This window comes from Symphalangus syndactylus, chromosome 6 (genome assembly GCF_028878055.3).
Source record: "Symphalangus syndactylus isolate Jambi chromosome 6, NHGRI_mSymSyn1-v2.1_pri, whole genome shotgun sequence".
Taxonomy (NCBI): domain Eukaryota; kingdom Metazoa; phylum Chordata; class Mammalia; order Primates; family Hylobatidae; genus Symphalangus; species Symphalangus syndactylus.
The window spans coordinates 117,593,515-117,616,271 of NC_072428.2; the positions used below are offsets into that span (position 1 = coordinate 117,593,515).

General features: G+C 49.9%; 3 protein-coding genes and 1 long non-coding RNA gene across 6 annotated transcripts; 3 read left to right on the forward strand and 1 right to left on the reverse strand.

Moving 5' to 3' along the window:
* Window positions 1-940: 940 nt before the first annotated feature.
* Window positions 941-5,933, reverse strand: GCC1 (GRIP and coiled-coil domain containing 1). The gene is made up of 2 exons (XM_055283886.2): window positions 4,464-5,933; window positions 941-3,620 (listed from the first exon to the last, which is right to left on the reverse strand). Exons 1-2 carry the CDS (start codon window positions 5,493-5,495, stop codon window positions 2,325-2,327), a joined length of 2,328 nt encoding a protein of 775 aa, XP_055139861.1. The 5' UTR covers window positions 5,496-5,933; the 3' UTR covers window positions 941-2,324.
* A 113-nt stretch (window positions 5,934-6,046) lies between these two features.
* On the forward strand, window positions 6,047-7,658 carry LOC134737044 (uncharacterized). The gene is made up of 2 exons (XR_010121597.1): window positions 6,047-6,191; window positions 7,520-7,658. It is a non-coding gene; the product is annotated as an uncharacterized lncRNA (long non-coding RNA).
* A 1,019-nt stretch (window positions 7,659-8,677) lies between these two features.
* Window positions 8,678-11,999, forward strand: ARF5 (ADP ribosylation factor 5). Of its 2 annotated transcripts, XM_055283889.2 has the most exons (6): window positions 8,678-8,885; window positions 9,403-9,483; window positions 9,806-9,915; window positions 10,369-10,440; window positions 11,264-11,389; window positions 11,514-11,999. In XM_055283889.2, exons 1-6 carry the CDS (start codon window positions 8,819-8,821, stop codon window positions 11,598-11,600), a joined length of 543 nt encoding a protein of 180 aa, XP_055139864.1. In that variant the 5' UTR covers window positions 8,678-8,818; the 3' UTR covers window positions 11,601-11,999. The 2 variants fall into 2 exon arrangements, with proteins under 2 accessions (XP_055139864.1, XP_055139865.1); XM_055283890.2 differs by lacking the exon at window positions 9,806-9,915 and having other exon boundaries at window positions 8,693-8,885; window positions 9,403-9,482.
* Window positions 12,000-14,011: 2,012 nt separating this feature from the next.
* FSCN3 (fascin actin-bundling protein 3) lies at window positions 14,012-22,122 on the forward strand. 2 transcript variants are annotated; one of them, XR_008658577.2, is made up of 7 exons: window positions 14,012-14,288; window positions 15,426-16,122; window positions 16,454-16,572; window positions 18,762-18,921; window positions 19,705-19,875; window positions 20,521-20,721; window positions 21,948-22,122. XR_008658577.2 is itself a non-coding variant. In XM_055283887.2 (7 exons), exons 1-6 carry the CDS (start codon window positions 14,145-14,147, stop codon window positions 20,719-20,721), a joined length of 1,497 nt encoding a protein of 498 aa, XP_055139862.1. In that variant the 5' UTR covers window positions 14,013-14,144; the 3' UTR covers window positions 21,948-22,122. The 2 variants fall into 2 exon arrangements, 1 of the variants encoding a protein (XP_055139862.1); XM_055283887.2 differs by having other exon boundaries at window positions 14,013-14,288; window positions 20,516-20,721.
* Window positions 22,123-22,757: the final 635 nt, after the last annotated feature.

Here is a 22,757-nt window from a genome sequence, read left to right on the forward strand (position 1 = left end):
TCCTCCTCTGACTTGCGTGGTAATGGTTAATCACATAAGGCTCAGCCTCATTACCTTACTGACACATCTCCTATACTGTCTGATATTCTGGGACCAGGGCCCAAGGAAAATGTGTTTTTCTCTAATTCTGATCTCAATTCTTTCACCCTCGCTCTCCCTTTCCTTCCTTCAGTATCTGTCACAGGCAAACCAGCCAAATAACTGGAAAACTTGTTTCAGGGAAGGGTGTGGGAGATAAGGAATTTTGAATTTAGCATGTCTGCATTGATTTTGTCTGTTTCTAGACTGTGTCAAGGGTAGGAAGGGAGTAAGTCTTTTAGTTTCAGTTGGGAGTCTTCACAGCTTTATGTATCTCCCGATTTTTAAAACTATTAATCAGAAATTGACTTGCTTCTTTTCCTGTTTGGTATCTTCTCAAAAGTCAAAAGCACAGGGATTATTAGTCCTAGGAAAGCAACTGTGACTATGGATCTTTCTACTCTGTCCACAGCTACCTAGAAATAACAGTTACAAGACATCCTACATTTAGAGAGAACAAGGTAAGAAAATTAAGCAAGTTTATTACTATTTTTTAGTTTAGCTTGATGTCCTGAGACACTTTTTCGGGATACTATGAATCCTGATTTTAAGAATAATAAAGTATTCATAAACAGATTACTTATAGAGGTTGAAGTGTAATTATGGAAGTTTTAAGCCTGCCTACTAAACCCATAAGAAAGCATTTTCCAGCATAGGTGGCCACACACAAACATATACACACACAATTCCAGGATAAGAAATGTGTTATAACCAAGGTGGTTAAAGCACCGAGGTATTCTTCCCTGGATTCAAGCTCATGGATTAACATATGAAAACATTATTTCCATCCTTTTCATTCACCATTTACATTCACAATCTATTTTTGTCTAGATATATAGATACCATTAAGGTGCCACACAGGTCAAGTCACTCAGGTTTAATGATTCCATCATTTGAACACATAAACTTCTGTTCCATTTAAGTCTGTTCACTGTATATAATCCAGGTCACCCAGCCTCCCAGTAAGATTTAATCAGTTTTCTGCACCCCAAACCTTCACAAAACAGACCTCTATGATGAAATCACAGAAAGATATATATTAGTCCAGTTAGTGGCCAAACATTGGTCTTTAGAGTCCAAAGACCTCTATAACCAGTAAGAGTTGTTGGGAGAAAAGAAGGAACAAAGAAACTGAGTTTTCTGAGAACCCCCTTTCCAGACTGCCTGAATAAGTTGCCTTTCCTTAAAAGAGCAGGATTAATCTACTTATGCCAAGACCCACTGGGCAGAAAGCACCCCAACCCAGGTTTAGCTGATCTTTACCACTGCCCTGTGAGAGCTGCAGCAATCTTTTGGAATTTTCTGCAGCAAATTTTCCCCTTTTGCTGCCCCTACAAAGGCAGAAAAGCTAGGGGCCAATCTCTGAGCTAATTCCTTGAATCCAGGCAGGATGAGCATTCACCATTTGGACCCCTCTCTGTAAGAAGCTAGGACTTTATTTCTTAATGAAAGTTCAACACTGAGGAAAAGATAGCAAAATCGTTGACTCACAATCTCAGGCCAACCTCAGGCAGATAGGTTAAGGCAGGGATAGGCAAGAGAGGTCTATTTTAACCCTATCCAGGCAAAAAGCAGGTTACTTAGGAAATCCCTAAGATCAAGCTGGTGCTCAGGGCCCTCTCTAGGATGGTCATAAGCAGTGTGATTGCATAGGTCATCCCCAGGCACTAACTAGACTAAGCTTCCCAGTTCCTTCCAGAATAAACTCACTATTCCTTAGCCCTTGGGACTAGTGGATGATCTGTCACTATTTCAAACTTCCTGGTCCCTTTCCAGCCTGGCTTTATGTCCCCAGAGAATTGGGGCAGCAATGGACCAGACTCAGACTGTGATGAGAGGGAGAAAATAGCTGGTTTTTGTGCATTTCAGAGATTAACTGAACTCCCTTTGGAGTCACATTTACTCCTAGCTTTGTGCCAGGAGCATATTATTAAAACAAAACATCTTATTTTAAAACAGCCCTATCACTGTTCCAACTTTTGCACTTCTCAGTCCTAACCTCATCTTCTCCTCACATGCACACCATCAGAAGATACTGCCCCAGGACTTTCAGTATCTCTAGGGCCTAAGGATAAAGCAGCATTAATGGCATCTGGCAGAAAATCCCATCCCACATTTAAGACTCCTCCCAGCTCAACACAGTGAAGAAATAAATGACAATGTAAGAGAAGAGGCAGCAGAAACCAGAGCCTGCCCCTTCCCACATAAAAGAGGCACAGAAATTCCACGAATTCGTGAAAATGGCATCATCTCTTGCCAGAAGGCCACCAGCTGGCACTAGTTGGGAGTCGCATTATCACTTGTTTCTCCTCTGGACTGAAGTGCAAGATAGTCAGTATGGCTGTGAGAGTCTGCTGGCGGCCCAGGGAGTCAGGTAAGGTCAGGAAGCGGTAGATGATGTTTTTGAGGTACTCCAGATTGGCTCCCTCCCTGCTCTGGTCCCTGATGTTCTTTTCAATGTGGCTCTGCAGGGCTGCAACCTCCTCACTATGCCGTTCGCCCTCCTCCAGCAGCCGATCCTGCAGCTGATGCACCTCGACCTCCAGCCTGTGCTTCTGCTTCCTCAGTGATGTGATCTCCACCTCCTTGCGGGCCAGTTGTTCAGCGTACAGAAAGAAAGTGGGCTCATTGGCCGCTGCAAGTTGTAATGCTTGGGTCAGACTATCAGAGGATGATGTGTCAGCCGGGTCCCCAGGACCGCCACCACCCACAGGACTTCTGCGTCCTGGCAGCCCAGAGGCCAAGGCCACAGACCGCAGTTGCTCCAGTTCCAAGTCCTTCTCGGTGAGCACAGCCAGGGCACGATCCCGCTGCTTGTGCAGCTCCTCCTCCAGTTTCAGTGTGCGGTCCCTGAAGTCCAGCTGGCACCGCTCCAGCTCCTGCCGGTGGAGCTGCTGCAGCCGGACCAGCTCCTGTTTCCAGTCATCAGCCTCCTGCTGGTGTTGGTGCTCCAGCTCCTCGCAGGAGAGCCGCAGGGAGATATACTTCTCCTTCAGCTCTGCAAGCTGTTCCTGGGCTGCCTCCAGCTCCTTTCCCAGGTTACCATCTTTGGTATTCTTGCTTTTGAGGACGACCTGGGCTCTCATCTTGTACCTCTCAAACTCTTCCTTCAGCTGTTTCAGCTCCTGTTGGTAATAGAGTGCAGTAGCCTTCTCCCCATCAGCAGCCTCCGAGCTGGGCATTATCTCCAGGTCACAGAGCTTCTCCATATCCAGGGTCACCTGGCTTTTCCTGGCCGCAACCTGCAGCAGCCTCTTCAGCTTCTCCATCTTATCTTTCAGGACACTGACATCCAGACTGGACTCCTCTCCATGGCTGTCTAAAGGAGACCTGCTGGAGGCTGCTAGAGCCAGTGTCTTGTTCTCCAGGTCCAGCTGCAGAATGCGCTCCTTCAGCTTCTGAATGGCCAGCTGGTCCTTCTGCTTGGCTTTCTCATAAGTGCCTAGCAGCTCAGACACCTCAGATATTTGATTCTCCAGGGCTGCCACCCTCTGTTCTTCCACCTGAGATTGCTGACGGAGTTGATCCTCTGCAAGAGCTGTCTGCAAAACAAGGGAACAGACAAAAATGCATCCACAAAAGCCCCACAGCAAACTCTGAGAAAGCAGGAGAGGGGAGCAAAAGGGTCACAGGTTTGGGATGGCCTGGCAAGAATGCTAACTAGGGATTTTTCGGTTGATTCAGGAGCTAACAAAAGTTCCTATTACCTGCTTGGGTTCTGCAAGACACATATTATACCGAACAATATTAAGCACCTTGGTACATCTGCTATTGTTCTGCTTTCCACCTAACCACATATAATGTGTGTTACTGTTGTTTCTCAAGTGCTTCCTCAAATCCTATTAAGAAATCATACAGCATTCTTTTCCTTATCCAATATTCCTGGAAGTTCAAAACTGTGCTGGATCTCCCTCTCCACATTGAAAGGAGGCACCCTTTCAATACCTGTTCTGGAAAATAGCACTTCTCCAGAACAGGCAAATCTTGAGTAAAGGCAATGACAAGAGGTTACTTCTGAGAAAATCCCCTTTGCCTTCAGCCACCCTCCCTAGAGGCACATACCAACAGAAGACACGCTGCCTTTTACTGTACAGCTGCCACTATACTGCTTCATAGAGCACAGCTGGTAAGATGCCAATGCCCAGAAGTGCAGAGCTGTCTGGCTTCAACCCAGCCTACACTGAGAAGCTCCACATCCTCCTGGAAGCACACATGTCAACACCACATAGAACAGGACTTCCCAGGTTCACTAGTGGAACTTCTCAGGTAGCATCAAAAATGACAGTGTAGATGCTTAGCTCTAACTAGCAAAGGAGGAAAAAAAAAGCCTAATATTTCTCACTTCAGGTCAATGACTGATGTTTGAAAGAGATGTGGATAATTACCTTTCTCATTTCCTGCTGTAACTGAGCCTGGAAATGGCTCTTAAGGCGGGCAGCCTCTTCCTGAAGTTCTTGCAGCCGGGGGTCTGGCTGATTCTTCTCATCTCGAATGGCCTGCAGTTCACTTTTCAGCTCCTCCACCTCACGGGTCAGCTGCTTGGTCTGCAGTTCAAATCCTTCCATCTGTTCAGCTGCATATGCTCGTCCTGCCAGGGCTTCTCTGGTCTCTTCTAACCTAAGCTCCAAGTCCTGGCGCTGGGTCCTCTCCTCCTGCAGCAGCTTCTGGAGCTCACGCAGCATCAAGGCATGGTCACTCTGTTCTTGGGCCCGATCATGCTGCTGCGTGATAAGCCGGGCTTTGGTTTCTGCTATTTGCTCCTGCAGCCCCTTCAATTCTCCCTCCAGGCGGGCCCTCTCCTCCTCTGCCTTGTTACTAGCATCCTCTAAGTCCTGCTTCATCTTCTTCTTGTCAGCCACGTAAGAAGCCTCCATGCGGGACTTCTCCTGAGTGACTGTGGCCAAAGAACTGGTCAAAGTAGCCAACTGAGTCTTCATCTGGTGCAGTCTTTTGTCCACCTCCCCACCTGCAAATGGCCCATCCCCACTGCTACTGCTAACGCCACTCTCGGACCCACTGGCCTCTTCGGACTTTGGAGGTGGTGGTCCACGGGCCGGTATGTCATCTTCTACCCCAAACTCACCCTTGGTGCTGGTGAGACTGGCCGCAGTATCCAAGCTAGTGGCGGTCCCAGTGCTATCCTCGCTGTGAGTGGAGCACCGGTCATCCACAGAGTCAGGAAAGGTGAGGCCTGGAAGCTGGACACCTGCGAGGCCCACATCTGCCTCGTGGGATACCGACAGCACCTTGATGCTGGCCTCTAATGCCTCTTTCTCCTTCAGCAGGCTTTTATAGGCACGGACCACATCTTTGAGCCGTGCCTGGTACTGGAGAAGCTGTTTCTTCTGCGTCTCTATAGTCTCCAGCAAGTTTTTCTTGCTCGGGCCGCCCCCGAAATTCATCCCAAACTTCTCCATGGAGGGTCTGAACGGATTGCCCCACGTCAGCTTTCCAGCAGAACGGGAGAGGGCCGCGAAGACGCAGGCGGGGGCTTAAAGAAACAGCGAGCGGGCTGTCCGGCGGCGGGCCGCACACCTACCCCACCTAGTTATCCCGGATCTAACGCGGATCGGCCGGACGGACCGGCGAAAGCGGTGGCCAGGTCCCAGGCCCGGAGGGCTGGGGCTGATTCTACCCCGGAGGCGGGGCGACACTGGCACCAGAGGGGCACACTGCCAGGGCTCGTTAGCGCTGGCCCAGAAGCCGTTCCGCACTCTCCGCTCGTCTGGGCCACAGCAGCCCGGGCCGGCCCCTTCGGCCCACGTCGGCCAAAGGGTTATGCTGAGCGCGGCCCCATAACGACTTCCTAACTAAAGCTGCCTGCCGACAACGGCGCTTCCGTGTCCGCTGGAAGTGACGTCAGCGAGGCGCCGCAGGCTCCGCCCCGAGTAGGCGCAAGGTAGGCGGGGCCACGTCGGCCGGCGGGTGGGCGCGGCCTGTTGAGAACGCAGTGGGGCCGCGAGCGGCAAAAACAGGCTTGGGAAAGGCGAAGCCAGCAAAGTCGAAGACACCAGAGTGGTACTGGTTTTGTGAGGGCACCCACGCTTGACCTCAGGCTACGATCAGCGAGCGACAGAGAGCAACGTCGCACTGCATTCTTACCAAACACCCAGGTGAACGACGCATCCAACGATTTGGGAGCTCAGGACCCATGTCCCTAAAAGGCAACAATTAAGACTCCCATTTAGACCACGAAAACTGCAGTCCTCTATAGCACAGTGCTTGGTACCTAGTGGGCATACAGCGTAATAGTACCCTTCCCTAGTTCTGCTGAGTTGATTCCACAAATATTTACGGAGGGCACTGTATAGCCATGTCTATCCTGAATGCCAGCTATATACCAGGAGCTCACAAGAGTTTTGCTATTTAGTCTTTACAATAATTCTTGTAAGCACTGTACTCATTAGCACTATTTTACAGATATGAAAACATGACGCAGAAAGGTTATACGTAAAATGCCCAAGGTCACACAGCTAGTAAGTTTAGGAGTTCTAATCAGTCTGATTCTCAACGTATCACGTGCTGTGCCAGATGGTAACACCATTAAGAGACACGACCTTGCCCTCAGGGAACTCACAATCTAGTGAGGAACCAGACATACAAATATGTCCTGCAATCACACCAGTATGTCTGGGTATATACAAAGTGGTATGAAAGTTAAGAGGAAAGAGGCCTGTCTAGGTGAGGCATGGAAGGCTCTTGGGAATAATACTTTGGGATTTGAAGGATGAGTCGTGATTGTCCACCTAACCAGAGATCAGGGAAACTAGCATTCCAGGCAGGTGGAAAAAAATGCAAAGACCTGTAGGGTATCAGAGTTTGACTCACCCAGAAAGCATTCAGTAGCTTAGGGTATGTGAAGGAGGTGACAACAGAGGGGCTGGCACAATAGGTAGGGACCCAACTTATGGCATTTAAATTTTATCTTGGGTTATAGTAAGGCCCTAATGGATTTTAATCTGAAAAGTGGGATGTCATCAAGACTTCTATGACATGTTGGAGGGAACAAGGGGCAGGAAACCTGTGAGGAGTCTCTTTCAGTCATGGGGAACAGAAGGTAGTGACAACAGAGATGGAAGCAAAGAGGCTGATAAAAGAGCTAAATGTAGAATTGACCTAACTTGGTGAACACTAGTTCTGTTATTACATTGGAACTCTCTAAAATGTACTCTTCAGCCTCGTAAAAGCCTTCTTAAGGATGCAAGTCTATGACTGAAGAGAAAAGGAAAGTCATGCACTCACTCACACCTGTTTCCCAAAGTCTGTCCTTGTTACAGACTTTGCAGATCAGGATGGGGCAGGCCCTGGAGGTCTGTTCAGACCCCGTTTCTCAGTGGCCCAAATAACATCAAGCTGTATTATACATACCATTCAGTCACATTATCAAATCATTTTAATATTCACCATAACCCCTTAAGTTAGAACAAGTCTCCTTTTATAGATGACGAAATAACAGAAGAGTTATGAGGAGTGCTGAAGCCAAATCCTCAAGAAATGGCAGAATTAAGATCTGAACTAAAGCCTGAAATCATGTGCTGGCACGTGGTGGGTGCTCAGTAAATATCTGCTGAAAAAGCAAATGAATGAGTGAAGGTTTTTTTATTCCCAGCTCAGTTTACCTCGAGTCCATAAACAATTGATCCTAGAAGCCCACTGGGAATCCAGAGTAGACATAACACCTGCCCTTGCTCCATTGAGAATCTATCAGTCCAGTTCAACTGAACAAGCATTTGTTAGGCCTAATAATGCCTGGCAATAAGCCAGTTTCCACCGCAGAATAATTTCATTCCTATTTTGCTATTCTCCTCTCAGATGTTAAAATGAGGCAGGGAAATGACATGTGAAGCTCTTTGGGTCTACGGAGTCAAGATCCTCACAAAATCCTGAATGGGTGTGCAAGAATAAGCCAGGTCCACAAGTCTGTGGCAAAGTGAGGAACTTCAGCAAAGCGGCCAGCGCCTGGACTGAGAGGCGGGGCCCGCAGGGCGATCCAAACGAAGGTGGACTTCTCCAACAGCCTAGGAGTGGGTCTGCCACTACGCCGCCCAAGGCCGGGAATCTTACACTGGTTCTGCGGATTGGGAATTAGGAAGTAGGCGTTTTGAGGAACCATGGAAGCTAGCTAGCACTCGGGCACCTTCCCCTACCTCCCGCGCACTCTTCACACGACCACCTACTACGCGCAAGTCCCTCGGTGGAAGATGAGGCAGTAAAGGGAGGACCAGGACCTCTCCCTAATCGCAGCTTCCGCTCCCCAAAGAAGAGTGGTGCACACGTTCAGTGCTACTGGTTCCCAAGGGCTAAAACCGGAGCCCCTAGGGGCCTGGACGCAACAAACCAAAGCCCAGCGGCCGGCCACTGAAAATGCGGGCAGGGGCCGCGGCGGAGCGATGAATCCTTTCCTCAGCCGCGCGCGGGTTGCTGGTTCGGCGGCCACAGGCCTGGCAGGCGCGTTAGAGACCCAGACCCGTTCCCCAGTAAGGGCCGCGCGGGATGCAGGCCAGCAGCTGCAACTCGCGGAGCTTCGGCTCCCCGAGGAGCCAGAGCCGGGGGGGGCGGGGCCGAGAGCCGGGGGCGGGGCCCGGGCGGGGGCCGGCCCGCGGTGACGTCGGGAGGGCAGCGACGCGCGGAGGCGGCGGCGGAGCCTCCTCCTGCTGCTGCTGCGCCCCATCCCCCCGCGGCCGGCCAGTTCCAGCCCGCACCCCGCGTCGGTGCCCGCGCCCCCTCCCCGGGCCCCGCCATGGGCCTCACCGTGTCCGCGCTCTTTTCGCGGATCTTCGGGAAGAAGCAGATGCGGATTCTCATGGGTGAGGCAGATCGAGCGCGCGGCCCGGACCGGGGCGCCGGCCCCGGCGCAGCCCTTCCGCCCCCGCGTCCCTCCAGCCCCGCTCACCTGGGTCTCTGGCCCCGAGTCACCCACCTCCTAACGCCTCGGGGCCTCTGGTCTCTGGCGGGTCCCGGTCTGCAGCGCCAACCCCGGGGCCTGACACCCGGAGCTGCGGGCCTGGGTGGGGTGAAGCTCCCTCCGCCCCAGCCCGGCTAGTAAGAAGGGAGGATTCCGCCCTTGGAGACGACTTTTAAAAGGAGCGCGGCCCACCTTCCGTACCCCTTGCCTCCCAGCCCTCTCCCCCTCCGCGCCCTCTTTGGAGTTGGCTCACGCCACCCGACTGCCCTCCAGGCCCCGAAGGTAGATAACGACGCGCACCTGGAGGCGCTCCCGCTCTCCGCCCCAGTCACCATCAGCTGTTGTGGCCTCTCCCTTTCCCTGGTCTCTAGGGGGCTCCCTCGCTCCCATCTCCATCCCTGTGCCCCTCTCCGTTGCAGTTGGCTTGGATGCGGCTGGCAAGACCACAATCCTGTACAAACTGAAGTTGGGGGAGATTGTCACCACCATCCCAACCATAGGTGAGCCCGGGGACGAAGCAGGGAGCGGGAGCGCCGCGGCGGGCCCTCGCGGGGTCTGCTCCCAGTTCTGCCACTTTTCTGGAGCTGACCCTGACACTAGATACAGCTATTTGAGAAGTGGGTCAGGGTATCTCTACGTGGATACCGGAGGCGTGGTGGATGTGACCTAGCCCCGCCCTGTTGACTGCCAGTTCTGGGGTTCTGTTCCCCTGGGCCTTGATCATTGCCTTCTGGTTTTGTGTCCCTGCTGAGATCTAAGTAGTTTTAGTGAGTTCCTTTCTTTCAGGAGTTTTCTCATATTTTTTTTTCCAATTATCTGCAGGCTTCAATGTAGAAACAGTGGAATATAAGAACATCTGTTTCACAGTCTGGGACGTGGGAGGCCAGGACAAGATTCGGCCTCTGTGGCGGCACTACTTCCAGAACACTCAGGTGGAGTGTTGGGAGGGGACTTTCTAACCCCACGGGAAAAGGTGTTAGGGCTGGGAGAACAGAATTGTTGGCCTAGGCTGGGCCCCCAGGCCAAGGAAAAAACCCTTCTACCCCTTCTGTTTGGCTACCCCCTACTCACTCTTCAGAACTCACCTTAGTCTTCCCCAGCTTGGACTTCTCTTTAGAAGCAGGATTCTGGGGCCAGGCTGCCTGATGTAGCCCTCATCACATGTCTTTATTTCCTTGCACATCTTTAGATAAACTACTTCCTCTTTGCAGTGGGGTCTGTAGTTTGTGCCATGACTCCTGTAGAGCTTCTATAGAGTTCTGTAAACTTCCGTAGTTTACTAGATGAGAAGGATTGACACAATTACAGATGGGAAGAAAACAGAAAGGGCCACACTACGGTATGTCCCAGGCAGAAGTGATTGCTTCTCCTTCCTTCCTGCCCAGGGCCTCATCTTTGTGGTGGACAGTAATGACCGGGAGCGGGTCCAAGAATCTGCTGATGAACTCCAGAAGATGGTGAGTACCCAGAGCCCTGGGAACTGAGCCCTCAGCTTGGGGACAGAGTGATCTCTGTAGTGGTATAGAAGTCAGGGAGCCCCCCACAGGCATTGAAGACCAGGAATATAAGTTTTTCTTTGTGGACAGACACATTGTGTATCTCACCCTGTTTTGGATGGGAGTGACTTTTTCACTTTTTCTGTGCATTCTCGTGTCTTTTTTTTTTTTTGAGACGGAGTTTTGCTGTTATTGCCCAAGCTGGAGTGCAGTGGTGCAATCTCGGCTCACTGCAACCTCCCCCCCCCGAGTTCAAGCAATTCTCCTGCCTCAGCCTCCCAAGTAGCTGGGATTACAGGCGCCCGCTGCCATGCCCAGTTAATTTTTGTATTTTTAGTAGAGACGGGGTTTCATCATGTTGGCCAGGCTGGTCTCGAACCCCCGACCTCAGGTGATCCACCCGTCTCGGCCTCCCAAAGTGCTGGGATTACAGGCATGAGCCACCGGGCCCGGCCGCATTGTCATGTCTTTACATCTGAGTCTGAGAAGTTGTGGGGGAGATGGGACTTATATGTGGTAAAGAGAAACATTTTACATTCTTGCCTTTTCCATTTGGAAATGTTGTCATTTTGCCTAGGCAAGTACTCAAATTAGGAAAAGGTCTTTCTTTTCTGGACTTACGGCTCAGGTTACCTCAAGCTCATTTACAACTATGTCTTGTCTTCAACGGCAGACTACACAATACTTTTTTTTCCCAATCAAGATGCTAGGAGGTAGAAAGGGAATTCCCCAACACAGTAGAGGAGACGCAGCCTGGGTCCCACCTTCTCTTCTCCTCTCTCAGCTGCAGGAGGACGAGCTGCGGGATGCAGTGCTGCTGGTATTTGCCAACAAGCAGGACATGCCCAACGCCATGCCCGTGAGCGAGTTGACTGACAAGCTGGGGCTACAGCACTTGCGCAGCCGCACGGTAGGGGTCCTGCCCTCCTGGTGCTGAATCGTGCCTCTTGAGGGAAGCTGCGGTCTGGGACAGGGATATAAAGGCATCCCTTTTGTTCCTGGTTGCTGACCTCTTTCTTTCCTTTTCCCCACAGTGGTATGTCCAGGCCACCTGTGCCACCCAAGGCACAGGTCTGTACGATGGTCTGGACTGGCTGTCCCACGAGCTGTCAAAGCGCTAACCAGCCAGGGGCAGGCCCCTGATGCCCGGAAGCTCCTGCGTGCATCCCCGGGATGACCAGACTCCCGGACTCCTCAGGCAGTGCCCTTTCCTCCCACTCTTCCTCCCCCACAACCACAGGCCTCTGCTCCTGCTCCTGCCTGCATGTTCTCTCTGTTGTTGGAGCCTGGAGCCTTGCTCTCTGGGCACAGAGGGGTCCACTCTCCTGCCTGCTGGGACCTATGGAAGGGGCTTCCTGGCCAAGGCCCCCTCTTCCAGAGGAGGAGCAGGGATCTGGGTTTCCTTTTTTTTCTGTTTTGGGTGTACTCTAGGGGCCAGGTTGCGGGGGGGAAGGTGAGGGCTCCGGGTGGTGCTATAATGTGGCACTGGATCTTGAGTAATAAATTTGCTGTGGTTTGTACATGGTGTTGTCTGTAGCCTGCAAGGGAGAGGCTGGGTTACTGGGTACCAAGAGACAACGTGGGAGAGGATCAAAGCAGCTAAGGCTGCAGGGCAACCCCACCCACACATACCCTCAGCTCAGCTTCTCCCTCCTTATTCTTGGGCTGGAAATACTGTAGGGTTTCCAGTGGTGCAAATCTCATTCCTTCCCAGCTCCAAGGAGCCTTTGCTGAAGATTACAGGATCTCCCTTCATAGTTCCATGAACCACGTAACTGTTTCCCATCGTTCTCGTAGCTACTTAGAGCAGTTCTTCATGTTTGCCTTGCACATTAAAATTAGAGGGGGAAGGAAAGCGCATTAATAATACTAATCCTGAGGTACATTTCAGAAAATGTGATTCATCAGGACTAGTCTGATGCCCAACAATATGCATCTTTAAAATTACCCAGAGGAGGCTGGGTGCGGTGGCTCACGCCTGTAATCCCAGCACTCTGGGAGGCTGAGGCAGGTAGATCACGAGGTCAGAAGATTGAGACCACAGTGAAACCCTGTCTCTACTAGAAAAAAAAAAATACAAAAAATTATCCAGGCGCGGTGGCAGGCACCTGTAGTCCCAGCTACTCGGGAGGCTGAGGCAGGAGAATGGTGTGAACCTGGGAGGCGGATCTTGCAGTGAGCTGAGATCGTGCCACTGCACTCCAGCCTGGGTGACAAGAGTGAGACTCCGTCTCAAAAAAAATTATAAAAAAATAAAATTACCGAGAGGATTCTGCCACTAATAGTCTATTACCCTTATTTTATAAGACATCGGTGGGGTCTGGGGCTTGTAGTTCCTTGCTGCACACCACTGAGACTTGCTACTTGGGAAGACCCCTCCTATGGGGAATAGGAAAGCAGGTATAAGGAACCAGGGGCGGCTGGGCACTGTGGCTCATGCCTGTAATCCTAGCACTTTGGGAGGCTGAGGTAGGAGGATTGCTTGAGCCCAGAAGTTAAAGACCAGCCTGGGCAACATGGCAAGACCCCATCTCTACAAAAAACAAAAATGAAAAATTACCTGGGCATGGAGATGCACACCTGTGGTCCCAGCACCTCAGGAGGCTGAGGTGGGAGTATCGCTTGAGCTTGGGAGATCAAGGCTGCAGTCAACTGAGATGCACTCCAACCTGGCTAGCAGAGCAAGACCCTGACTCAAAAAAAGGAACAGGGGTGTGGCCTATTCCCCAAGTGTGATCGACTGCCCGTTTTCCCTTGGATCCTAGCCAGGCTTAGGCAGAACTCATCATCACTTCTCTTTGCCTTTGTTTTTCTTTCATGTCACTTTTTCCAGGTTCTGAGCTGGGTTTTCTCCTCAAGCTTTGCAGGAAGTGAGTCCAAGAGACTATAACTCAGAGATTCTTTGGAGGGGAAAGATACCCTTGCAGGAGCTCTGACTATCTGCCCAGCCAGATGTCCTACCCACCGGCAGAGCAGCTGGGGTTGAGGAGGGGTGCTTGGCGCTCTCTCCACCTAGGCCCTTCTCCTTCCCCAGGTCCTGAGCCAGCCTTCCTGATGAATATGAGTAATTTGACGTCAACTGATTAACTAGGGTTTCCTCATACTCTCTGCAAAGTAACATCTGGAACATTTTGACCTCATCCTCCTAAGGGCCATAAAAACTGATAGATCTATTTCTTGGATATCTTGAAATTAAAATACTTGAGTTGCAAGGGAGCCAGGCAGAACTCACTTCCTTGGGAGGAAGGAGGTTGCTTTCTATCGTGTTATCAGAATGAGAAATGGAGGTAAAGAGAGGAAAAAACTTGCTTAAATTCACATGTTGAAGTTCTGGATCCTGGTCTCAGCTCAGCCTACCTTGGTGCCCAGAGGGGAATAGGAAGGCAAACACCGGAGGCTCTGCACCTGCTTCCTCTAGGCCATGGATTAATGCTGCTGGGCCAGGGCCCTTTCCCCACTGTGGTGGGATAAGAGGCTGCCCTCACAGTCACAATGCTCCCGGGTCACAGAGGTGCTGGGCCCCAGGCCAGCCTCTGCCTGGGAAGTTCTCTCTGGGAACATCTGGTGGGTACTACAGTCCCTATTCCAGGCCCTATGGCCTGTGGAACCTCACCACGGGGGGGAGGGCTGGGCCAGACAGAGACATCACCTGTGGTGTCGGCCCCATGGATGAGATGGAGTGGACACACAGACATCCCAAGGCTGAGGACCTAAGGGTTGGGCTCATCAGCTGGGCAGGAACCTACCTCACCTTTGAGGCATGCAAGAATACAGTCACTGCAACTGCGAAGAGTTTGGGCAGGAGACAGGTGACAAAGCAAACCCATGCTAGAACCAGTTTTCTGAGTGGCCAAGCTGTGTGTGTGTGTGTACTTGCCTGTATATGAAAGTATACTGGAACCAGTTTTCTGAGTGGCCAAGCTGTGTGTGTGTGTGTGTGTGTGTGTGTGTGTATGTGTATGCACTTGCCTGTATATGAAAGCAGGGTGTACTCTCAACCTAATCACTTTCCTAGGTTCTGCCAGTGCCAGGCCTGAGACTTTTCTACTCTAGGCTTTTGTTCACAGACCCTATTGCCCCATCTCCCACCTCTCAATTTATTCCACAAGGTGAAGCCTCAGCCTTGCCCTTGCTGCCTTGTCTTGCTCTAACTGTCCCTATTCCCCATCCCAGCACAGGGTGGTTGTGTCAGAAAGAGGAGAAGTGGAGAGCCCAGGTGGGAAAGCAGAATTGTGGGCATCCAGGGGAAGTTGGACCAGTGGAGTTATTGCAAAGCCTATGTTTCTGTTCTGGTTGTGGTTTGAGAATGCGGAACTCCAGAAGCCCTAGCAGTGTCGGTCTTCATTCTAGAGAGGAATGTAGGCACCTCTGGGATGGCTGCCAGAGTGAGGCAGGGGCGAAGTTCTTCCTCTTATAACAAGGTTAATCACAGCTGAACCAGGCAGTTGCATCTGAACTGTTTGTGCTCCCATCTTCATCCCTGGAGCCAGGCCTGCCTGTAAAAGCTTTTGCTTCTGTCTTGCCATGCTGGAAGGCAATCTCTGGGGATGGAGGTATTGGCTAAGTGTGCTCTCTGCGGACTACAGTGAGGAAGAAAAAAGTAAGACTTACACCAAAGCATTTCTTTAAAAATTAGGTATTGAAGAGTGGGATTAAGAAAGGAGGGAGGTTTACCTTCTGTTAGCTGAAGGAGGTAGACATCTAGAACTTCTCTTTGGATCTTGCTGTCTGGCTGCAGGGGTGGAAGGGCCCAGAGATCTCTTGATGAGGGGAGAGTGGGAAAGTGGAAGAGTTGACAGCAAGGAGATACCAGGGCTGACGTGGAAGAGGAGATGGTTGGTGCTGATGAAGGTGCCAGGGTGATGCCAGCCATGATAGTTGCAGGGCTCCTGGGTCTCGTAACTTCGTGATACTGATTTCCCTCTTCTCCTTCCTGATGCCTCCAGACCTGGGAGATCCTGGTGAGCAATGAGCATGAGACACAGGCCGTGGTGCGACTAAAGAGCATGCAGGGCCTCTACCTGCTGTGTGAGTGTGATGGCACCATGTGTTATGGCCGCCCAAGGACCAGCCACCACGGGTGCTTTCTACTGCGTTTCCACCGAAACAGCAAGTGGACCCTCCAGTGCCTAATCTCTGGTCGTTATTTGGAGTCCAATGGCAAGGACGTGTTTTGCACTTCCCGGGTCCTCTCAGCTTACCACATGTGGACCCCCCGACCAGCCCTCCATGTCCACGTGATCCTCTACAGCCCCATCCACCACCGCTATGCCCGGGCTGACCCCACTATGGGCCGCATCTGGGTGGATGCAGCAGTTCCCTGCCTGGAGGAGTGTGGCTTCCTGTTGCATTTCCGAGATGGATGCTACCACCTGGAGACCTCTACACACCACTTCTTGTCCCATGTAGACCGGCTGTTCTCCCAACCCTCATCACAGACAGCTTTTCACATGCAAGTGCGGCCTGGAGGGCTTGTGGCACTGTGTGATGGAGAAGGAGGCATGTTATATCCACAGGGCACGCATCTGCTCTTGGGCCTGGGCTGCAACCCCGTGAGGGGTGAGGAGTGGTTCATCTTACAGCACTGCCCAACCTGGGTCAGCCTCAGGTCAAAGACTCGGCGGTTCATCTCAGTCATCTACGGCAAGTGCTGGACCCAACACAGCGATGGAGGGAGGGAGGGCTGGCTGTTGAAAGAGGAAAATGTGTTTGGGATCAGCACAGATTTTTGTGTCTGCTAATAAGGAAGATCCTGGAATCCCAAGGGGATCTTTTGTGCCATCGAGGACAGAAAAGCATGGGTATGGGATTTAGGGGAAAGTTGCCCTGAGTCTTCTCCAGACCTACCATGGTCCAACAGAAAGTGATGAAGTTTGAGGAGGGAAAGAGGAGGGATAGAAGCCCCGGTCATAAAACATGGAGGAGGGGCCGAGACTGAGGGGGAGGCTTTTACTGACGTGCGCTTCCTCTGCAGATGGTGAGGTGCGTGCTGCTTCTGAGCGCTTAACCCCAATGTCCTTGTTCCAGTTTGAATGTGACAGTGAGAGCCCCACTGTGCAGCTTCGTTCAGCCAATGGCTACTACCTAGCCCAGGTGAGACCTTGGCTTCCTGAGCAAGAGAAACCTTAAGCTCTGAGCTCTCCCTCCCTAGACTTCCTTCTCCTTTTTTCAAGGCAAATGATGAGAGGATGATGGGGGCTGTGGAGGCACTTGTTGATAAACATTCATTTTCACCCAATGGGGGCTCCTTTAAAAAAAAATCAACTTTATTAAGGTATAATTTGAATGTATGTAAATTATATAATACACATATGTATTAATTATGTATATTTTTACAAATAAGTATATTATGTATGTTTTATTAATAAAATGCCCCCATTAAGTATAAAATTCAGTAAGTTTTGACAAATGTATCCATCCATGCAACCATGCCATAAGCATATCACAAGTGAGAGAATATTTCCAACACCACAAAATTTCCTCTTGCTTCTTTGCAGTCAGTTTCCCTCCACCCTTGCCTCCCTCTCCCGACTACCGCTGGTCTGTGTTCTGTCTCTGTGAATTAGATTTGCCTACCTACTTTAGCATTTCTGATCAATGGAAACATACAGTATGTATGGTACATATGTTTCTTTTGCTTGGCACAATGTTTTTAAGATTTGTTCATAATGTTCGTGTATCAGTAGTCCATTCCTTTTTTTTTTTTTTTTTTTTTTTTTGAGAAGGAGTCTCGCTCTTTCACCCAGGCTGGAGTGCGGTGGCGCGATCTCGGCTCACTGCAGGCTCCGCCCCCTGGGGTTCACGCCATTCTCCTGCCTCAGCCTCCTGCATAGCTGGGACTACAGGCGCCCGCCACCTTGCCCGGCTAATTTTTTGTATTTTTAGTAGAGACGGGGTTAGTCCATTCCTTTTTATTGCCAAGTAGTATTCTATAATGCTGCTCATAAACATGATTTATCTATTCACTTGTTGATGAACACTTGGGTTGTTTCTAGTCTGGGCTATTATGAACAAAGTTGGCATAAGCATTCATGTACAAGTCTTCTTGTGAACATACATTTTCATTTATCTTGGGTAAATATGTAAGAGTGGAATTACTAGGTAGTATAATAGATATGTGCTTAACTTTGTAAGAAAGTGTCAGTTTTCTAAAGTGATTATACTATTTTACATTCTTGTCAATAATGTATGAGGGTTCTAAGAATTCCATATCCTCACCAGCAGTAAAGCTGGCTTTTGGATTGTCTTTTTTATTTTATCCACTCTAATGGGTGTGTAATTTATGGATTTAATTCACATTTACCTTATAATTAGTAAGGTTTAGAATTTTTTTTTTTTTTTTTTTGAGATGAAGTCTCGCTCTGTTGCCTGGGCTGGAGTGCAGTGGTTCAGTCTTGGCTCACCACAACCTCCGCTTCCTGTGTTCAAGAGATTCTCCTACCTCAACCTCCCAAGTAGCTGGGACTACAGGCATGCGCTACCATGCCCGGCTAATTTTTTGTATTTTTAGTAGAGATGGGGTTTCACTACATTGGCCAGGCTGGTGTTGAACTCCTGACCTCATGATCTGCCCACGTCAGCTTCCCAAAGTGCTGGGATTACAAGCGTGAGCCACCGTGCCTGTTTTCATGTGCTCATTGGCCATTTGTATATCTTCTCTGTGACATATCTGTTCAGGTGCTTTGCCATTTGTTACTGGGTTGTTTGTCTTATTAATGAGGTGTAAGAATTCTTTATGTGTTCTAAATCCAAGTCGTTTGCCAAATATATGTATTGCAAAAGTTTTCTCCCAACCTGGGGCTTACCTTTTTATTTGTTTAATGGGTCTTTTGAGAAGCAAGTTTTTAATTTCAGTGAAGTTCAGTTTATCAATTTTTAAAATGGTTACTGCTTTTCTTGTCCCAAGAAATCATTGCCTACCCCAAAGTTGCGAAGAACTTCTCTTATGTTTTCTTCTAGATGTTTCATAGTTTAACTTTCACTTTTATGCCTATGATCTACTTCAAAATGATTTTGGAGTCAAGACTGAGGTTTATTTCTCTCCCTATGATATCCTGGCATAGTTTTTATGCTGTGCTCTGGGATACAGCACAGACTGGGGGAAGAGGGAGAGCTGAGGTCCCAGCACATCTTCCAAAAAGGTTCTGAAAGCATCAACTCTGGGAACATGAAAAAGGCTGATGGGTGGGATGTGGGAAGAGGGTCTAGGAATAAAACTGGTGGGAAGAAAGCTGAGATTGTCAGTCCTTACTCCTCACCTCTGTTTCTGACATTCTTTCCAGAGGCGCCACAGGGCCGTAATGGCTGATGGGCACCCCCTGGAGTCTGACACGTTCTTCCGAATGCACTGGAACTGTGGCAGGATCATCCTGCAGTCCTGCAGGGGGCGCTTCCTGGGCATTGCACCCAACAGCCTGCTGATGGCCAATGCCATCCTTCCAGGTGAGTGGAGCAGCCTTCCTGCCAGATGATTCCAAGTCAGGGAGAACTTTAGAGGGAGATGGAATATGATTATTAAAAAGAGCACTGAAGGCCGGGCGTGGTGGCTCACGCCTGTAATCCCAGCACTTTGGGAGGCTGAGGTGGGTGGATCATGAGGTTAGGAGTTTGAGACCAGCCTGACCACGTGAAACCCCGTCTCTACTAAAAATACAAAAATTAGCCAGACGTGGTGGTGCGTGTCTGTAGTCCCAGCTACTTAGTAGGCTGAGGCAGGAGAATTGCTTGAACCTGGGACTTGGAGGTTGCAGTGAGCCAAGATCCTGCCACTGCATTGCAGCCTGACTCCATCTCCAAAAAAAAAAAAAAAAAAAAAAAAAAAGCACTGGAGTTGGGGTCAGAAGATTTGGGTCTGTACTCGTTCAGTCACTGAATTTTTGTCATCACTTGAGCAAAGCACCTCCTTGAGCCTCAGTTTTGCCGTCTATAAAAATGGACATTTCATTGTCTGCAACTCTGCAGCCTCACAGAGTTGTCATGAGGATTAAACACATCAACACATCTCAAAGGAAGGAAGAATATTAAAGCTTCTTGGGTTTCGCATGTGCTAGGCACTCTCACAAACATTTCACAAGCACCTAGCATAAGACCTGACACATAGTAGGTGTTCATTCAATGTTAAAATATTGACCACACCCTTCTGCAATTAGCGTCCCCCCTCCTGCTTCCACTTGGAAAAACACCTAAAGGCAGTCCATCTCCATAACTCCTTCCTATTTCTTTCAGGCCCAAATGAGGAATTTGGGATTTTATTTGCCAATCGCTCCTTCCTTGTATTGCGAGGTCGTTATGGCTATGTGGGCTCCTCGTCGGGCCATGACCTCATACAGTGCAACCAGGATCAGCCCGACCGCATTCATCTACTACCCTGCCAACAGGGTATCTACCACTTCCAGGGTGAGTGGCTCCTCTTCCCTGCCCGAGGGTTCACAGTCTAGTCCCTACCTTAGCCCCAGCTCAGACTTCAGGGCCTGCCACTCAGGGCTTGCTCATTATAAAAGGAAAAACAGGCCAGGCGCGGTGGCTCACGCCTGTAATCCCAGCACTTTGGGAGGCCAAGGCGGGCAGATCACGAGGTCAGGAGATCGAGACCATCCTGGCTAACATGGTGAAACCCCGTCTGTACTAAAAATACAAAAAATTAGCCGGGCGTGGTGGTGGGCGCCTGTAGTCCCAGCTACTCGGGAGGCTGAGGCAGGAGAATGGCGTGAACCCAGGAGGCGGAGCATGCAGTGAGCCAAGATCGCACCACTGCACTCCAGCCTGGGTGACAGAGCGAGACTCCGTTTCCAAAAAAAAAAAGGAAAAACAGGACCTCTGTTTGTTTTCACACTTCAAAGCCCCAAGGTGGGTTGGCAGAACAGAAAACAGTGGAATCCCTATTGGCACTCCTGCATTTCCATAGAAGGACCTGCCAATGCAGGCAGGATGGGGCAGCCAGGGGAGGGTGGCATGCCTCCACAAAGCCCCTCCAAGGCCAGATCGCTGGAGGACTCCCCTATGAATGGCCCACCAACCTGAGCTCTTCCTTCTCCAGCACAGGGGGGATACTTCTGGTCAATAACATCCTTTGGCACCTTTCGCCCTTGGGGCAAGTTTGCCCTCAACTTCTGTATCGAGCTTCGGGGGAGCAACTTACTCACCGTACTGGCCCCCAATGGCTTCTACATGCGAGCTGACCAAAGCGGCACCCTGTTGGCAGACAGCGAAGACGTTACCAAAGAGTGTATCTGGGAATTTTAGGTAAGGGAGAGGAAGAGGTAAGGGGCTAGGGGAGCAGAAGCCATGGGGCAAGAGGAGAAGGGAGGTGGGTGGGGAGGCATGTGATGGGAAGACCAAAATGCACTCCCAGGCTGACTTCTGTCCCGTAATTTGATCAACTCCAGACATTTATTCCGAATCTGTGCCATTTCTTGAAAGCTTATAAACCTGGGCTTGGTAGAGAGGGGAGACAGTTTCCTACTGCTATGCCACACTGACAGGTGGGCTTGGAAGCACACCTGGAGGGGACAGGGTGAGGTGTTCTTGTACATTTCTATCTCCATTAAGATGCAGAATTTCACTCTATTTTTAGGGAAAACAGGTGACTTTGATCATGCGTGTAGGTGAAAAAAAAGATGTGCTTTCTATCCTTTGCACTTTCTATCCCTACCTCTTGGACCCCTGGGGCTCTTGAATATTTGTCCCCAGCCCCAACCCTTCTCCTGACCTCTAATGTCATGTCTCTCCAACCTCCTGATAGACAGTTGACTGACTTCGTCCTGCCAGTTCCTAAAAATCAACATAGCTGATATCAGCCTGCTCATCTTCCCTTCCTAAGATGATCCTGTTTTCCTGCCTTCCCCAGGGCCATCTTGGGCATTCCCTCCTCCCAAATGCTCAGGCTCAAGAGCTCAGCACCATCTCTCCACCCTTTCTTTCACTTCCTTCATCAAACCCTGCAAATTCTTGGCTACTTCTTTAACAATGCCTCTTGTGTGCTTGCTCCTTCTTAATTATCATTGCCACCACTTGGCTCCAGGCTTTTCTCCAGAAGCACTGCTTCTAGGGCTCCCCCGAAGCATTTCCTGCTGCCAGATCCATCCATCCAATCTCATCTCTGACATCCAATCTCATCTCCACACTGTTTGCTTTTATAACGTGCTGCTTCCCTTCCATCATTCCCTGTCCACACACTTCAGGGCACCTTGTTGCTCTTGGTCCTGTCCCTTCCTAATGGACCTCACTTTCCTGACTTATTGTGCAAAGTGCTTTGTTTTTGACATCACACAGACCTGGAATCAAGAGCTATTAAGCTTCTTCCTGTAAGTTAACTTCACATATGTCTAGGGTGGATCCCTCATCAAGAATGGGATAAATCACTTCATTCTCTTTCCTCCCACAGGATCTTACCCAGTGTTCTAAAAGCCAGAGATCAGCAAATGACTGACTTGATTGCTGACCATTTATATTTACTCTTTCCTCTCCAGGTCAATGGGATGTCACCTACCAAAATCCAAATCCTCCAGGAAAAACTACTACACTAAATGGAACAGGAACCTCAGAGTCAAGATCCAAGAGAAGAATATCTGTTACAGCTTTTCCTACCCAGTTTAGCAAAACACCTGTTTTGTGCAACAATACATCACAACAGGCCACCCCCAAGATCCTTGTGTGCATCTTACTCGGTATAGAGTAGGGGTCTGGATGAGGGTTGAAACAGAGGCCCCAGGCTGCTCTAAGTTCTATCCAGGAGAGACCAAATGGCACGCAGTTCTTCCACTGATCTTCCCCGTCCCCTTCCAGAGCTGCTAGACTTTTTCCAGTGAACCCATGAGCAGCCAGCATTGCCCTGAAGGGTTTAGAATCCAGTTATGACTTTAAATATCTTTTTGGTTTAGAAAAAAGGAAAGGTTATTAATCTTGTGGGCACAGGATAATGGTAATAACACCTCATGCCTGTATAGGCCACTTTACCTCCTCCTACCACGATTTATTCAACTTCCCCACCCATCATTACCTTTTTTCCAGTGAAGTGGGTACTTCCTCCACCACTTCTTACCTTTTTTTTTTTTTTTTTTTTTTTTTGACAGAGTCTTGCTCAGTCACCCAGGCTGGAGTGCAGTGGCAGTGGTGTGATCTTGGCCCACTGCAACCTCCGCCTCCCGGGTTCAAGCAATTCTCCTGCCTCAGTCTCCCAAGTAGCTGGGATTACAGGCGCCTGCCACCACCACCAGCTACTTTTTTTTTTTTTTTTTTTAGTAGAGACAGAGTTTCGTCATGTTTGCCAGCCTGGTCTC

Bases quoted from the DNA above. Each gene is read 5' to 3' on its own strand.
- GCC1 (XM_055283886.2), bottom strand. From the start codon at position 5,495: ATGGAGAAGTTTGGGATGAATTTCGGGGGCGGCCCGAGCAAGAAAAAC. The intron at 3,621-4,463 runs GTAATTATCCAC...CTTGTTTTGCAG, and splicing joins TACAGCAGGAAATGAGAAAG to ACAGCTCTTGCAGAGGATCA.
- FSCN3 (XM_055283887.2), top strand. From the start codon at position 14,145: ATGGATGAGATGGAGTGGACACACAGACATCCCAAGGCTGAGGACCTA. The intron at 14,289-15,425 runs GTGACAAAGCAA...TGATGCCTCCAG, and splicing joins AGAGTTTGGGCAGGAGACAG to ACCTGGGAGATCCTGGTGAG. The intron at 16,123-16,453 runs GCAAGTGCTGGA...CTTCCTCTGCAG, and splicing joins GTTCATCTCAGTCATCTACG to ATGGTGAGGTGCGTGCTGCT.
- ARF5 (XM_055283889.2), top strand. From the start codon at position 8,819: ATGGGCCTCACCGTGTCCGCGCTCTTTTCGCGGATCTTCGGGAAGAAG. The intron at 9,916-10,368 runs GTGGAGTGTTGG...CTTCCTGCCCAG, and splicing joins ACTACTTCCAGAACACTCAG to GGCCTCATCTTTGTGGTGGA. The intron at 11,390-11,513 runs GTAGGGGTCCTG...TTTTCCCCACAG, and splicing joins AGCACTTGCGCAGCCGCACG to TGGTATGTCCAGGCCACCTG.